Genomic DNA, 15986 nt, shown 5'->3' on the forward strand with positions numbered 1-15986 from the left:
CAAACAAAAGAAAATCCCTGCACAATGAGGAGTGAGGGAGCAGAATTCTCTCAGCTCCAGACCGCGTTCAGAATTACATTTGTTTTTTCTTGTGATTTTATTAAAAGTCACTCCTCATCTCCAGAGCGCGTGAAAATGTCTACTTTCCACTCAGATGCGCCGCATTAACTTGCAGGGCGCGAGTTTGTTTGTTTGTCTATTTTTATTTATATGCAGTGTAAGATTGATGCGAGCTTGTTATCGCTATCTGGTGGGAGAGAGAGATACAACTCAGCTTTGCTTCTGAATCACCTCCCAAATTACCCTCTTCTCTCTCTCTCTCTCTCTCTCTCTCTCTCTCTCTCTCTCTCTTTCGTGTGTAGACACACACACACACACACACACACACACACACACACACACACACACACACACACACACACAGTATCACTCATGCATAACTTTTGTAATTTCTGTGCACAAAGGACTCATAAAGTAGCTTTTATTTTAGAAAATTAGTAACTATTATACATGTATTAATAATAATAATACATATTTTATAATAATATATTGTTTTGAAGTTATAAATTATTGCTGTTACAACTGTTAAATGTGTTTGTTTTAACTTTACACTGATTTATCAATACCAAATGTTCCAAATGTTTTGAACGTCTTCGAATTTATAATTTAATTCTATAGTTTTTTGTAGATATTTTCAATTATTTGGAGAAAAACAACTCTAAAGAGCTCTGTCTGCTGGCCTAATTTTTGGGTAATGCAATTATTATAATATTATATTATATTTATGTTTTATATTACATATTTACATTATTTGTAGTGTTTTGTGTGCATAAAAATCATAATATATTTAAATATCTTGTATATTATTTGTCTACATCATAATGTAAATATCTAATGGTGTTATATTACTATCAGTGTGGACGTTTTGATAATTGTTAAATACTGCTGGTACACTGTAAAAAAGAATTGTTGGTTAAACTTAAAAAAATAAGTTGGATCGCTTAAATTTTTAGTTCATTGAAATTAAAAAATTGAGTTAATACAATGAAGGCCATTGATTTAATCAACATAAACTCAAAATATTATGTTATCTGAACCACATTAATTATTGAAGTTGATTTGACAAAAGTATAAAATGTGATAAATCATGAAAAATATTTTTTTACAGTGTAGTACTATGGGTTTTTATTCTTGAACTTTAGTTATAATCGCCACCTTTTGCTGCAGCTCAGAGGACCTAGAGTTTTTTTTTTCTTTCTTCCTTTTTCATTACTGGTGAGGTCAGGAAACAGTTGTGTATCCCCCCTCAAATGCATTTAATAAAATGTTTTGCTTCGCTTCGCGTTTCACAAATAAAGCTTGAAATCCCCTTGCTGGCTTCAGGCCGGGTATTGGTGTACAGAAATTCAATCTGTACATTTTGTACGAGGTAAACAGACTGAATGAATTGCATTAGAGCAAGCCAATGTATTTTCAACCAGCCAGTTTTCAGCCCTTGCTCTGTTTGTGTGCAACAGTCTAAAACTTATTTATTAGGGAAAAAAAAAACACTTGATCCGAGGCACAAAAAAACCTCTTACAGCCGAATAAAGACAAAAGCAAGCGATATAAGGATTTTAATTGAGGGTCACACTATATTTGTTCATATTTTATGAAGTTTAGGCAGCCCTTCATTCATATGCCCCCTGAAAGCATCGTTAAGCGTCTGTCGCACTTTTAGCCCGTTAAATATGACCGTGTGCCTCCTGAAGAGTGATTCACTTCTGTTTGTACAGCTATAAAAGGACCGAGCTATTGAAAAGTCGTAAAATGAAGCGCGCTATCAATCACGCGGCCCAAACAATGTTGTAATGATCGTTATTGTTGAGGTAATGCATTTGTTTAGTTTTTTCTCGTGTGGAAAAATACACATGCGAGCAGCGATAACAAAAGTGTTCATAATTTTCATAGATATCTTAAACATCAACCGTACACTCGTAAAAATAAAGATTCCACTTTGAACCAGAAAAAAGAAGAACTTGTTTGTACTCTACAGAATCGAATAAACTGATCTTAAATGCGACATCAACAACGTTTTTAATCTATAAAGAACCAACTCAAGCTGGTAGCTATTTGAAAATAAGATGGTTCTTTGAATAGAACAATCGAGGAACCTTTATTTTTTAAGGGTGTGTAGGATAAAATTATCACAACTCCAGCAAGATAAAACAACACAACCGTGTTCGATTTATATTTACGTCTCTGGTATAAAGCCATATCCACATCCCAATTCAAAAAGCCCCGTACACAAAACAGTCTATTTCCTGGCCAAAAAAGAAAGTGTGAGATGAACACAAACCCGAGATCTTCCATTACGCGCCCGGTGCCTCGTTCGCCTTCTCTGACATTTCGGATATCAAAACGCAGCGCAAGAACAATTGTTTCCAAATTGAATCCGCACTCTCTTCCTTTCCTCATTTTCAGCGAGGCATATACATTTCCCCGGCGAGTCAAGAGTCGCATCTGACCCGGCGACTGGAGGCGAGCACTCTTGTTCTTACCAGCAGATTGGTGGCTTGTCAAAGAAAAAAAAGAGTCGAAAGTTTCTCGCTCGGACGCGTCCTTTGTGTGCAGTGAAAAGACACTATTCACTCTTGCAAATAAAGGAGTACTTTAAACCATCCCACTGACATCTGCTTAGAGTCTGTTTGCACTGATATTTTTCATCGGTTCCATGTATGACAAAAGCTATTGTGCTAATTGGAGTAAATGCAGGTTCGTTTATTGGCGGGCTACACCGGCAGTTGAGTGTTCTTTGCATGAAATAAATCAAGTTAATTTGGGGCAATTGGATGAAAAATCAATGCAACGAATACAATTTGTCAGTGTAGGGTGTTTAAAGTCTAAATGTATCTATTTTGGTGCGAAAGTCCTAGCACTCCCCCTTTCCTTTCGTGGGGGTATCCCTGTTCCTGGAAGCACATTTCTGACTGACTTTCCACCGAATTATGCACCTAATTTGCTCACATATCATTTACTCCAAGTTCCTCCCGCCGTGACAGTCGGGCCTAAACACTACTAAATCAGCCCTAATTTATACTGATCTCGCTAATAATCGTAATAAAAAGCTTATAGATTTGGGACTAATTACATAAAAGCCTAATGATGTTGAAAATTACCCTGGTTTGAGATATATGGCTAATCTAAACTTTGTTGTTGGCTGCCCCGGGCTACTAGAAACATTAGAAGAGGTTCACTTCGTCTCCAAAAGGCGAGAGTTGGACACGAAGGCCTTTTTTTCCACGAGGAAACGTGAAATTATCTCTAACGATTAAGTGACAGAAGCGGGAAATCTCGGGGCTGCGAAAGAAGAAGTTTATAATTAAAATGGCGGCGTTGTTTTTGGATCTAATAGAAGCGCATAAAAATCAAGCAAATGGCTTCATATAATAAAGAGAGCACGGTTTCATCGTTTAGTCCTGTAATAAACTTTGGGAAGCCATTACTAAACCATATGGCTTTGATAAGGATGACACGTTTATATAACAATAGTTTAATTCGCTGTTTCTCCTCAAATAATCAGGTCTCCTCAATGATTCTGGCATCACGCTCAATTAAACCAATTCTGAGGGAGTTTCTCCGAGAGATTTCTGAAAGAGGTCATTTTAAAGGTTATAATTTGGGAGTCGGGATCAAAAACGAGGAGAGATGAACTTGGGAGGGCGGCAAGAGAGGCTTCGCGCGTCTGACACCTCCAGGCTTCAACGCTGATTGGCTCTTATTTGAAGGAGCTCATGGGTTCATTCAACTATTAAGCGCCTCCCAGTTCCTCTAAAGGACATTATAATGCAAGGAACCTCCTTTTTAACCACAAACCGAATTTGCTTTCATTTAGGCCATATATATTTTTTAAATAGTTTAAAGTCATAGAGATTTTTTTGGAAAAGCATTTCGCCCTGGAGCGGTGCGCGATGCTTTCGCACGCCGACCTGCTGGATGCTCGCCTCGGTGAGTTATCAACGCCAAACTCCGGTCTGCAACTCTACTGTAAGCTGGAGGACTCTTTTTCATCTAAATCAAGCAGAGAAAATTGACAATTTGTCTCTTATTTTATCTTAATTCGATTTAAGCGAACTAATTCATTGGAAAAGTAATCATTATTATTATATTACGCAGTAATTTGATTTAGTCGTTTTCCAAGATATTGGGGGGAATCAAATGGAATTAGTTTTTTTTTTTTAAAGATGTCATTCTGTTGTGTTATTGTTCTGAGCTAGTCTTGAAAAATAACATTATTTAACATTATTTGCACGTTATGGATGTAATGATAGTAGTCTTTCTGCTTTAGAATAGTGCTTGCCCGTGACTGTCTAGGAAAATGATATTCTGCACTAACATTTCTCTCTTTTTCAGCAGTGCTTGGTGTTACTTTTGAGCTCACTCAGTTTGGCCAATTTTTTTGTTTCAGGGATGAAGGATGCCGCGGCCGAGCTTCTGGGTCACAGGGAGGCATTGAAATGCAGGCTGGGCGGCGGCGGAACTGACCCGGGCCACCCCGGAGAACTCGCCCCGGTCTCCGATGCGGTGGAAGGGGCCACCCTTCTTCCCGGAGACGATATCAACAGTGCTGGATCCAATCCGCCGGGTGTAACGGTGAACAGTAAGGAACAGGAGAAGCAACAGCAGCAGCAACAGAACCCCACCCAGTCCGGCGGGCAGCAGAGTCAGAAACAGAAACGGCACCGGACTCGCTTTACTCCGGCTCAGCTTAACGAGCTGGAACGCAGCTTCGCCAAAACCCACTATCCGGACATCTTCATGCGGGAGGAGCTCGCGCTCCGGATCGGCTTGACGGAATCACGCGTGCAGGTGAGTGGAGAATGATCATCACAGGTTTCGGATTGGTTTATTAACATTATTGAATAGACAGTAACATTGTATTAACTCTTTAAAAAATATATATAGGCCTATATATATCAATACAAAAGAAGAGTTATTGCAGGCTGCAGTTAAGTTTGAAATGAAAAAAGGTACATATAAAGCAAGATATTATTATTACTATTCGGATATGCTTACTAAAATGACATATCAAATATTGTCTGTTGTGAACACTATAATTTATGCTAAATATTGATCATAAAGGTTATTCAAATAGCCTACAAATTTTCTATTTTTGGAAATACAAAGGTTAAGAGTCCTACAAACACCAGGAAATGATAACGCGTTATAACTTAATTTTTTTTAAAAAGTACTCAACTTAATTTAAAAAAAAATACCAAATTCAGCCTTTTTTAAATTATAGAGTAACGAGAATTTGCATTTCTGTTTGTTTACACGATGAGTCGAGATTTAAAGTTTGTCAACAGAACATGAGCAAAAAAGAAATGCATGAAATAAATCGTTTAAAATGTGTTGTTTATGAAAACGCTCTTCAAGGTCGTGAAAAAATGAGCTCTATCATCACATGCATGAAAAAAAATCAAAATAATTCTAAAAATGAAAAGGAACTGTCATAACTGTTAATTCATATTGATATTCTGCGTAAACAATCACGATGCTCGGGTGTTTTAAATGAGACAGTATGTCCTATTTATTTATTTTTTCTTATCAATAGCATCGCATTTTCTCATTTTATTTTATATTTTAAAATAACATAAACATTAGATATTTTAATCCCAATCACACGAATTTGCTTTATGATTATAAAATAGTATTTATCACATCTGCAGTCCAAAATACTACCATCATATAGGTTTTATTGTATTATTATTATTATTGTATTTTATGTATTATTATTGCTGCTACATAGCTATTACTAGGCATATTTGATTCAGTTACGTTTATCAACATTTTCTTGTTTTTTGAATGTGCACCCATTTAAAACATGGAGCGATTCTCATGATTATTTAATGTTCAGGTCATCTTCCTTTTACAATAGCATTATTGTTATCCCAGCCATCGGAGCAGACCGATATCTTAATCACTTTTATAAGATTATGACTCGTGCTGCTGCTGTGATTGGTCAGTCGCAAATGCAGCGGTAAATGAACCCGAGAGATAAATGTAGGACGCAACGAGCGCGCGCGGCATTCCAGCGCTCTCTCTCTCCCTCTTTGATGTATAGAGGCTCATTATATATGTATAGCTTTTCAAGTTGATAGTGCAATAAAATCAAGACCATTATTATCAACCAATTTCAAAATTATTTATAACTTAACAGGCTTATTAAGCTCAATGCGCAAGACTGTTCTGCGTAAAATAATAATCATCATAATTAGCAGGCCCGAGCTCGGATGCAACTATTTTACTTGCATAAAAAATGAATTAGTGACACGATGACCGCGCGGTGATCTTCTATAAGCACATCTGAAACAGCACACTAGGTTTGTTTTGCGGTCTCGTGAAATAGGTCTGTCAGCGTGCACGTCTTAATGGCCTGCGCGCGGATGGTGCTCTGTCTTTTTTTAATGGTATGAGAAATTGCATTTTCTTTTATCCTCTGAAGTGTAATGCATTTGAGGCCGGATTTCACGGCTGGCTGCGTGGAGTGGGATTCGGGGATCTAATATGAACCCCTTCGCATTTTTTCTCCCCTTTTCGTTGGGTCAGAATCTGCTCGTTAATCATTGTGAGCGCGCATGAGATCTCTATAAACCTGAAGGACCTCGGGAAATAAACACCGCGTGAGCCATTTACGGTCCAGGGTGGGCCTTTTTACGCCCTGGTGTTTTAAAATCGAGCACATAATAATGGAGTCTAAATATTACGTTTCCTTATCATTTCAGTCAGAATTTATAGTGTTGATTTTGTGATGTCGAGACAAGAAAAAGACAAATAACAAAAAATCTTAATAAAAATACATTTTTGTATATATATATATATATATTACTCATGCAAACAAACAATCTATTGCATAAGTGACAAAATAATGCAAAAAAAAAAAAGTATCCGGTATGTAAAGTGTAGGTAATTTTTTTGCGTATTTATATATTTTTTAGCATCTTTAAAACAATTCGTTTTATTTTATGCGTTTTATTCTCTATATTTTAAAGTGGCCAAAAGCCAAACATTGATTAAATCATCAATAATGCGACATATAAGAACTTTTGGTTCTTGTTTTAAACACACACACACACACACAATATGTTGTGTTTTGAGATTTCTTTATTGTCTGCTTATTTTATAGTGTATATATTTTATTATATATTTTATAGTTTCTCATTGGGAAATCTTGGAGGCCATGTTAAATTTCTGTTTTATTAAACGCAGACATTCTTTCTTTTGGAATGTAAGCATAATTTTGAAAGCTCTTTTTGTTGTTCCCTCTACTTGCAGGTTTGGTTTCAGAACCGTCGCGCCAAATGGAAGAAGCGCAAGAAGACCACCAACGTGTTTCGCGCTCCGGGCACTTTGCTGCCCACTCACCACGGCCTACCGCAGTTCCCCTCCGCCGCGGCGGCCGCTGCAGCCATGGGCGACAGCTTGTGCTCTTTTCACGCTAATGACACCCGCTGGGCGGCTGCTGGGATGCCGGGAGTCTCGCAGCTGCAGTTACCGCCCGCCCTAGGCCGACAACAAGCCATGGCACAGTCTCTATCCCAGTGCAGCCTGGGCGCCGGACCGCCGCCCAACTCCATGAGCCTGTCCAACATGTCCTCCAATGGGTCCGGGCTCCAGTCCCACCTCTACCAACCCACCTTCCCCGGTATGGTGCCAGCGTCGCTCTCTGGCCCCACCAATGTGACCGGCTCGCCTCAGCTGTGTAGCTCCCCGGACACTGACGTCTGGAGAGGGACGAGCATCGCGTCCCTGCGCCGCAAAGCGCTCGAGCACACAGTGTCCATGAGTTTCACCTAATACTTTGACGTGCTGATCACCTCCTGTTTCTCGTCCACCCATCATTTCTGGCTCAGTGACGCACACGGAAGTGTAAGGATACGACTGTCCTCTAGTAAACGAACTGTGCGCGCCTGATGGAAATAAAACCTAAAGCAGTATTTATTTATTTATTTATTTACTTATTTATTTATTTCATTAGCACTTTCTTTTTGCAAATTTAATATGTCAACGCCCTGGACAGAAAATAATCTGCACTTTTGCAATGTATTTGTTTGCATTTGATCTCAGAGAAACAAGCCGAGCGACGGTGCACTCGTTTTTAGTATTCTTCTTCTTATTATTATTATTATCATCGTCATTATTATTATTATTATTATTATTATGGAAGAAATCGTTCACATTTTAAGACTGTTTTATGAAACGGTGGAAGAAAGGAAGGAAAATATCTCAAAAAGAATTAAGAAACTTGACTGCATGTGTCGACCACCAAGGTAAACAACATCATCAACATAAACAACAACAACAACAACAACAACAACGGGGAAATGTCATTTAAAAGAAAAGTATGACTTTGTTATATGCTGTTATATAGGATGTTTTGTGTAGATAAAGCATTCTTAACCTGTTCCCATTCGGTCAGTTTGTGATATGTTCTAAGTTAATGTATGTGCTTATACCAATATAAATTTCTTAAATGTTTGATCTTCTTCTTAACGGCTGTTTTGTTTCCTGAACATGTTTATAACGATTGAATGTAAATTAACGAATAAAATCATTTTCAATATGTCATTATTGACAACTCGCATCTTCTGTTGTTCTTGTGGGGGGGGGGGGGGGGGGGGACAGATCTTGTTTGTGAAACGTTTATTTGTTTTTGTTTATTATTGTGTAAAACGTCATACACCTTTTAATGTAGCTAGTAAAAATCCATATGATTGTATTAGCTGCTTAACTGACGTATGCCTAATCCATATTCAAATTAGTTAGAAATGTCGCAAAACCTTTATTTTAATATTTTCATTCGTTCATGATCTTGTCTGCTAATGGTTTATTATTGAAAGTTATTAAGTGTTTTCAAATCGACTCATTATCTCTCCCAGCACTATTTTCCAATGTTGTAGGGGTTGACATTAACTCGCTCTCTGATTGGCTCTTGGGCTCTTGGCATTATGACCTCATAGATGAGAAATCAGGACTCAGCCAAATACAATATCAAGAGCGCGCCATCACTGTCTGTCGAACAGACCGACGCGATAATAATACAATCATGTATATGGCGCAATGACTGCTGTACGAGAACTCCTGAAATAATTCATAACTCATGCATCCAGAACGCCCAAAAAAGGGATTTCTTATTGAGGCATTTTACTGTAAAAAAAAAATTCATGATTTGTTATCACAACATTTGTTCTTTTGTCAAATTAACTTATGCTATCTGAACCACATAGAATATGTGGTTCAGATAGCATAATATTTTGCGTTTCTGTTGATTAAACAAATCGCCTTCATTGTATTAACTAAAGGTTTTAATTTCAATTAACTCAAAATTTGAAGGCAACCAGGTAACTTACTTTTTTAAGTTAAACCAACAATTCTTTTTTACAATGTAGGCCTATATTCCCACATAAATATATTTTTATCTTATATACACCAATGGACAGTTATGGTGAACTGTTATTTAGGCTATTTATTATTATTAATTATTAGGCTAGGTAAAAGAAGTGAATTCCTAAAGAGACATATTTAGGCTGATGCTAAAATTATCAGCATGAAATTAATTACATTTGGTCATTAAATCATAATGTTAGAACGTTGTTGCCTACATTTATAGCTATTACAAAAATGTCCAATCTTCAGTTATACCTTGTGGCTCAAATTATATGAGGTTAAAAGCAATGACATATAACTGTGATGAGGCATTGCAAATTATAGAATATAATCAACACTCCCTGAGCTCCGCAATAACCAACCCGCAGTGGAAATAGTCATGGTAGTGTTTGAAAATCAGGAATCGTATAAAATACAAGTGGTTTACTGCATGTTTGAACGCGTAATAGTGAGGAGGCAGGTTGTATTTGTGAGCGCGTGCATGCGTCTAAAAGAGAGATCAGGTGATACGGATGTGCTCCTTGCAAACAGATGCGAAATGATATTACATAAATATTATAATTTGTCTCAGTACCTGCCGGGTTAATTAGTTTGTGGAAATGCGAAGGCCGTTCCTCGTTAGCTAATTTGTCACACGCTGACTAGAGAGGGGAACACTGACCCGCCACAATGCATTGCGGGAGAGAGCCGAGCGGAGAATGTGGCGCGGAGGCCGCCTGCTTATCTCCAATCCATCTCTTGCAAATAAATGAAATCAGTCAATAAAGCATCGGAGGGTGAATATAGCTCTCTCTGCCTGGGTTATGAATGAGAACTCATTAATTTTCCAGGCCTAAAAAGTGTGCGTGCGTGTTTGCGCGAGCGCATGTGAACGTATGTAGGCTATGTCTGAAAGAGAGACTACAGGCATGCAGTTAAGAGAGAGAGAGAGAGAGAGAGAGAGAGATAAAGAATATAAAGATCAGATTACAGGATTACATGCTAGAAATACAACATTAAATGGAAAATTCTGTCATCATTTAGCCTACTCACTCTCAAATCCGTATTAACCAAACAGTTGATGGGTCACATTGACTTCCATGGTATGGAGAGAGAGAGAGAGAAAAAAAAATCAAACCAGCTGTTTGGTTACCCGCATTCTTCCAAATATCTTCTTTTGTGTTCAGCAGAATAAAGAAACTCATACAGGTTTGGAACTACTTGAGAGTGAGTAAATGATAACAGAATTTTCATTTTTGGGTGAACTGTCCCTTTAATGCATAATTAGAAAACATGACGCATAACTTATAGACAATATATACACAACATTATGCAAAACTAGGTCTACAAATATGCTTGCATAGCTATGAAATACATAAATCTTCTTTATATGAAAGCGCCAAAAATCCGCAGCGTTCTGCAGTCTGTAAGTTTTGCCTATTTGTCGCCATCTCTGTTTGAAACCTGCAATTGCAGTTATTTGCGTAATTATTATGTTCTCAGTGTTCTCAGCGCGGATGAATCTAATGTTTTGAGGAAAATGTGTGGCTGTCAGTCACCTCACCGGTGGATACTGTACTTCGTAATCACAGATTGTAGTCTTGGAAGTATGGCCAAAATAAGAATTTTCACCGGAACAAGTAAAACACATGTCTGCCACTTTTGTTCTGACCAACTGAGAAAAAAAAGCATTACAATAAATCGCGATACCAATCCAAAGATCACTTAGCTCACACCAAACCATGCAAAGTATTATTATTGTTATACTTTGTCCTCAAATTGTTAATGTTAACAACATCAGCATTGCCTGACTATGTGCATTTAGTAGCGTTAACTGTAGGTTTCAATTTCTGTAGTCTAATCTCTAACGTCAATTTATCATACCATACAATCCGCCATCAAAGTGATGTTTAATTATTCCAGATGCTGTGAGAAAAAGCTATAAATGATCCGCTTCACATGCGAATATAGCCTACTAGCTGGGACTCATCCTTTATTTAAACAGACGTGACATAATGAGGCAAAGACCAATAGCGGTATGCTCGAATTTCCCGCGGAAATCTACCAGTACCATTCGAATGATAAAACATGTTTACAAGCTTCCCGTTTTGAATCGGGCTAAGGTAAGGAGATAGTTTTGAACACTGGCTGGTTATGTACTTGCTCAAAAATTGATTTTGGATAATTAAAAAAAAAAAAAAAAAAGTCACGGAATGCAGCTTTAAATACAATATTTATGCTAAGTTCAGTCACATACCGAAACAAGAAAACAATGTAAAATCTGTCTCGATTCTTTATATTGGAATAGCCTACATTATTATTCTATGCATATTTTCTGTATGTATGGAATATCCAGAGGACATCAGCCAAAATGTGCAATAAAAATCCAAGCTGCATTGGGTAGCCTACTATATCTCATAATGCTAAACAATCAACTTGAAATAGGCTTCTTCCAAAATCACATACTCTCTTGGTACTTATTTTGGAAAAAGTAATTAGTTCATGACCACTAAAAAAGTATGTTCTATATAGTATGAGTGTGTGTGTTATGAATGTACATGTTACCTGCCAGAGTACATTATGAGTACTTTGAATCCAGACATACTTCTTTTGTCACACTGTTTTTCGCAAAGTACCTTTTCCAGGATGATGAATGAACCGGACATAATATAATTGAATGGACTGCAAAATGTTGACATTTTTTATGCTAAATAATCACTTTTATTTCTAAGATGATACCTTGGTACCATTTGCTGAATTAATTTAACATATTGAGGTCATGGGAGACGCAATGTAGCAAACAAATTGTACAAACCGACAAAATATTTACATTTTTACATGTGCATTTTTGTTGCTGCATGCCATAGGAATGAGAAGCAACAAAATACAGTTGTTTTATCACACAACAACAGTCATGAAAGGATTGCATTCCTATGTTAGATGTGATTAATTGTGATTAATTGATTTGACTAAATTAATTAAGCAATAAAAATGATTACTTTGGTGTTTCAGAGGGGATAAAAACAAAAATAAAACTGTATAGATTTTCACATTTTCTGAAGATTTGTCATCGCCATGATGCTAGAGTGTTGTGGGTGGTTGCCAGGGTGTTGCTATGTGGTAGCTATTGTGTTCATGGTTGCTAGGGCATTGTTTGGCGCTTTCCAGAAAGTTAAGCTGATGCTTTTTTTCCAAAATGCATGTGCAATAGTGATTCAGTAGCTATATTTTGCACCTATATTTGCTTGGTAGGCGAAAAACATACACACTGCACACAAATCCCCCAAAGTGTTGCTGTTGTTTGTGTGTGTGTGTAAAGCAGAATTTAGTGTGTGGGTAATACAGGAGGACAGGGTTGTGTGTTGCTCATAAACGAGTTCGTCTTCTCTACTCCGTCTCTGTATGGGAAAGCCTTATTGAACATCACACGCATTCCCCCTACAGTTTATAGCTGAAATCAGCACCTTTTAGAATAACCATCTATTCTGCTCTCGCCGGATGGACAGACCCAGAGAGAGGAGAGGAGAAGGAATGAGAGAGAGAGAGCAGGAGGATCTTATCTTGTTCTCTTATCTCTCTGAGCAGTGAATTGATCGAGTCTGACATGATTTCACTATAGTGACCAGGTGTTTTTATATTTGTGAGCACAAAATTTAATTTTCAAAGTACTGTATTGAATTTCCTCCTATTTTTGAATACCCCCCAATTAACTTTAGTTAGTGTGTAATGTTGCTGTTTGAGCATAAACAACATCCACAAAGTTATGACGCTCAAAGTTCAATGCAAAGTGTGATATTTTCTTTTACAGAAATCGCTGTTAAGGACTATAACAAATGGCAGGTAGGGACTACAACGAGCTTGTTCCCGGGTTGGTGACATCACTAACCCCAAAATTTACATAAACCCTGCCCCCAAGAACACGCAACAAAGGGGGTGAGGCCATGTTGGGCTGCTTTAGAGAAGAGGAAGAGTTGTTGTAGTAGAGTGTTGTTACCATGCCGTCATTTAACGCCGGACTGCTTCACAAACGAGGGTCAGTTCAATGCTGGATTGGCAGAAAAAAATTAACATGACGGCACATGCGAGTCGATCAGTTGAATCAACTCCACAGCAACTGCATACATTTATCCGCTAACCATTCAGAAATGTCCAAATTCATTCTAAAAGTTGTAACTTCTTCCTGAGTCTCTCCATCAGTGTCCAACTCCGGTTTGAACAACGTAAGGCTGAACAACCGTTACTGAGTGACAATCCTCATTTTGTCTGCGTGAGATTCTCCAGCATTGTTGTTGTTGAGCAACCGAAGCGTGAGCTGTTAAAGCAATATAACAATAACGATAACTATATTCACACCAATGCACAATGATGTAGGCCTATGGTTTATGCCCTGAGTATACTTTGTTTTTTAACTCTTACGCACAGCCTTGGAAAGTATACTTCACTTGACTTGTAAACGTACACAGGCATACATTGCGCAATCTCTCACCATGAGTTACAACCCATGTAAACATCTTTGAATTCTTTCATGCTAGAGTTGTACAAATGCGGATACTTTGCACAACCTCTTCGCACAGTCTCTCTTCTATGTAGGCCTCCATTGTCACTGTAGCTTGCATGCGTTCCGGTCTGTTCTGTGTATGCAGTTTTTCTTTGACTTCGTTGCCACCTAGTGGATAAACTAATTACTGCAAAAAAAATTAAATTAAATGCGCATGTGTTACCTGCACGTGGTTACAAAAATCCGACAGTGCATACTCTTCTGAGTCATGCACACTGTACACTGTCGAATCATGATTAGGTTTGCATGTCAAACTGCTGAAAACATGTGACTTTGGCGCTCCGATCCGCTGATTCGACACTAAAGATTCATAACGCTCCGAAGCTTCATGAAGCATTGTTTTGAAATAGGCCATCACTATATAAGTCATTATTTAGTTTTTTTTTGGCGAACCAAAAATATTCTCATCTCTTTATAATATTAATATTGAACCACTGTACTCACATGAACTGATTTAAATATGTTTTTAGTACATTAATGGATCTTGAGAGAGGAAATGTCATTGCTGGCTATGCAGGCCTCACTGAGCCATCGGATTTCAACAAAAATATCTTAATTTGTGTTCTGAAGATGAATGAATGAATCGTTGTAATCACTTTCAGAACGATTTTTTTTTTACCAGCTGATGAACAATAAAAACTTTGACAGCCAATCAGAATCCATAAGACTTTAAAGCGCTCGAGCATTTAAAGTGACAGACGATAAAACTGCGGCACAAGCTTAGAATAAACAGAACGAAAAAGTCCTAGTATCGTTATATCTTTATAGTTATCGTTCTTGGTGTGAATGTTCTTCAGGAAATGTAAATTAACTTTTATTGCCAAAATTTCTCTACTTTAATTTCTTGTGCATTTTGACATTTCTGTTGTTTCGTGGCCCTTGTTCAGATAACCATAGTTACATCTCCCTCCATCTCCTCCCCTCCCCTCTCTCTCTGCCCTTGAGTTTTTCTATTACCTTGTGGAAAGCACCTCGCCTGGCATGACAAGCGCAGCGGATTGACACTAAATCAGAAATCAACGCTAGAGCTCAGCATGAAGGTCACACTCGCTCACACACTCGTCTCTATCTGAGAACACACGCGATTCGCTCATCTGTGAGTGTGAGCCTGTATCTCTCTCTCTCTCTCTGTCTGTGTGTGTGTGTGTGTGTGTGTGTGTGTGTGCGTGCGCGCGTGCCCTGTGGGATTTTGAGAGGGGCCACATCTCTGTAAGGTGAAGAGGTGATGGTAATCCTCAAATAATTACTCAGCATATACACACAGAGTCCATCACTCTCACTCTTTTGAAGACCTGAGGCAGAGAGAACTTTAATCCGTTTACTTGATTATTCACTAGATGGCATACTGTAGCCAAATGCCATACTATTGCCTTTATGCGTGTGAATAATACATTTGGGAAGATATCATAGACATTTATGATCGAATATACTGAATTTAATCCCTGAAGCTGTGGATAACCTCGTTAGACTCTCAGTGTACAGGGATGTACGGCCTCAACAACAGGGTTTTCGAGTTGGTTCATACTGCCATCTAGCGGTTCCGTGATGAACCACAAGAACAGAAATATTTAAAATAGACCTAATAATAACATACATTTAATTTCAGTTTTCTGCTAGAATGTTCTTACAGAACAATTACACAGTATTGCAGATAATGTTTTGTTTTATAAATATACAAAACCAGCAATAGCCTACATTTTTAAATTATTATTAATAATAATAATAATATAAAAATAACAAAATATCAATTCTCTAAAAGAATTTGCATGCAGAAAAAATACAGGTACTATGACTGATTATGTTTTGTTTTTATAAAAACAATGAAATCATGATGATAAAAACACAACAAATAATAATTTAAAGCATAAAAAATGATGATGAGTTTGCTTGCAGGAAAAAAAAAAAAAATATGCACACATAATATCACAGATTGTGTTTGTTTTTATATGCTGCTTAATTTGTTTTAATTTGAGACTGTTACATCCAGAAACCAACTTGAATGATCAAATGTAGAGCTTTGGCG

General features: G+C 37.6%; 1 protein-coding gene across 2 annotated transcripts; it reads left to right on the top strand.

Moving 5' to 3' along the window:
• Positions 1-3487: 3487 nt before the first annotated feature.
• otpa (orthopedia homeobox a) lies at positions 3488-8607 on the top strand. Of its 2 annotated transcripts, none has more exons than XM_048165794.1 (3): positions 3488-4026; positions 4448-4848; positions 7315-8607. In XM_048165794.1, exons 1-3 carry the CDS (start codon positions 3951-3953, stop codon positions 7834-7836), a joined length of 999 nt encoding a protein of 332 aa, XP_048021751.1. In that variant the 5' UTR covers positions 3488-3950; the 3' UTR covers positions 7837-8607. The 2 variants fall into 2 exon arrangements, with proteins under 2 accessions (XP_048021751.1, XP_048021752.1); XM_048165795.1 differs by having other exon boundaries at positions 3490-3987.
• The last annotated feature ends 7379 nt before the right edge of the window (positions 8608-15986 follow it).

The sequence above is a fragment of the Megalobrama amblycephala genome, linkage group LG18 (genome assembly GCF_018812025.1).
Source record: "Megalobrama amblycephala isolate DHTTF-2021 linkage group LG18, ASM1881202v1, whole genome shotgun sequence".
Taxonomy (NCBI): domain Eukaryota; kingdom Metazoa; phylum Chordata; class Actinopteri; order Cypriniformes; family Xenocyprididae; genus Megalobrama; species Megalobrama amblycephala.

Coding starts and splice junctions, on each gene's coding strand:
- otpa (XM_048165794.1), top strand. CDS start 3,951: ATGCTTTCGCACGCCGACCTGCTGGATGCTCGCCTCGGTGAGTTATCA. Junction 4,027..4,447: donor CTCCGGTCTGCAACTCTACT/GTAAGCTGGAGG, acceptor TTTTTGTTTCAG/GGATGAAGGATGCCGCGGCC. Junction 4,849..7,314: donor TGACGGAATCACGCGTGCAG/GTGAGTGGAGAA, acceptor CTCTACTTGCAG/GTTTGGTTTCAGAACCGTCG.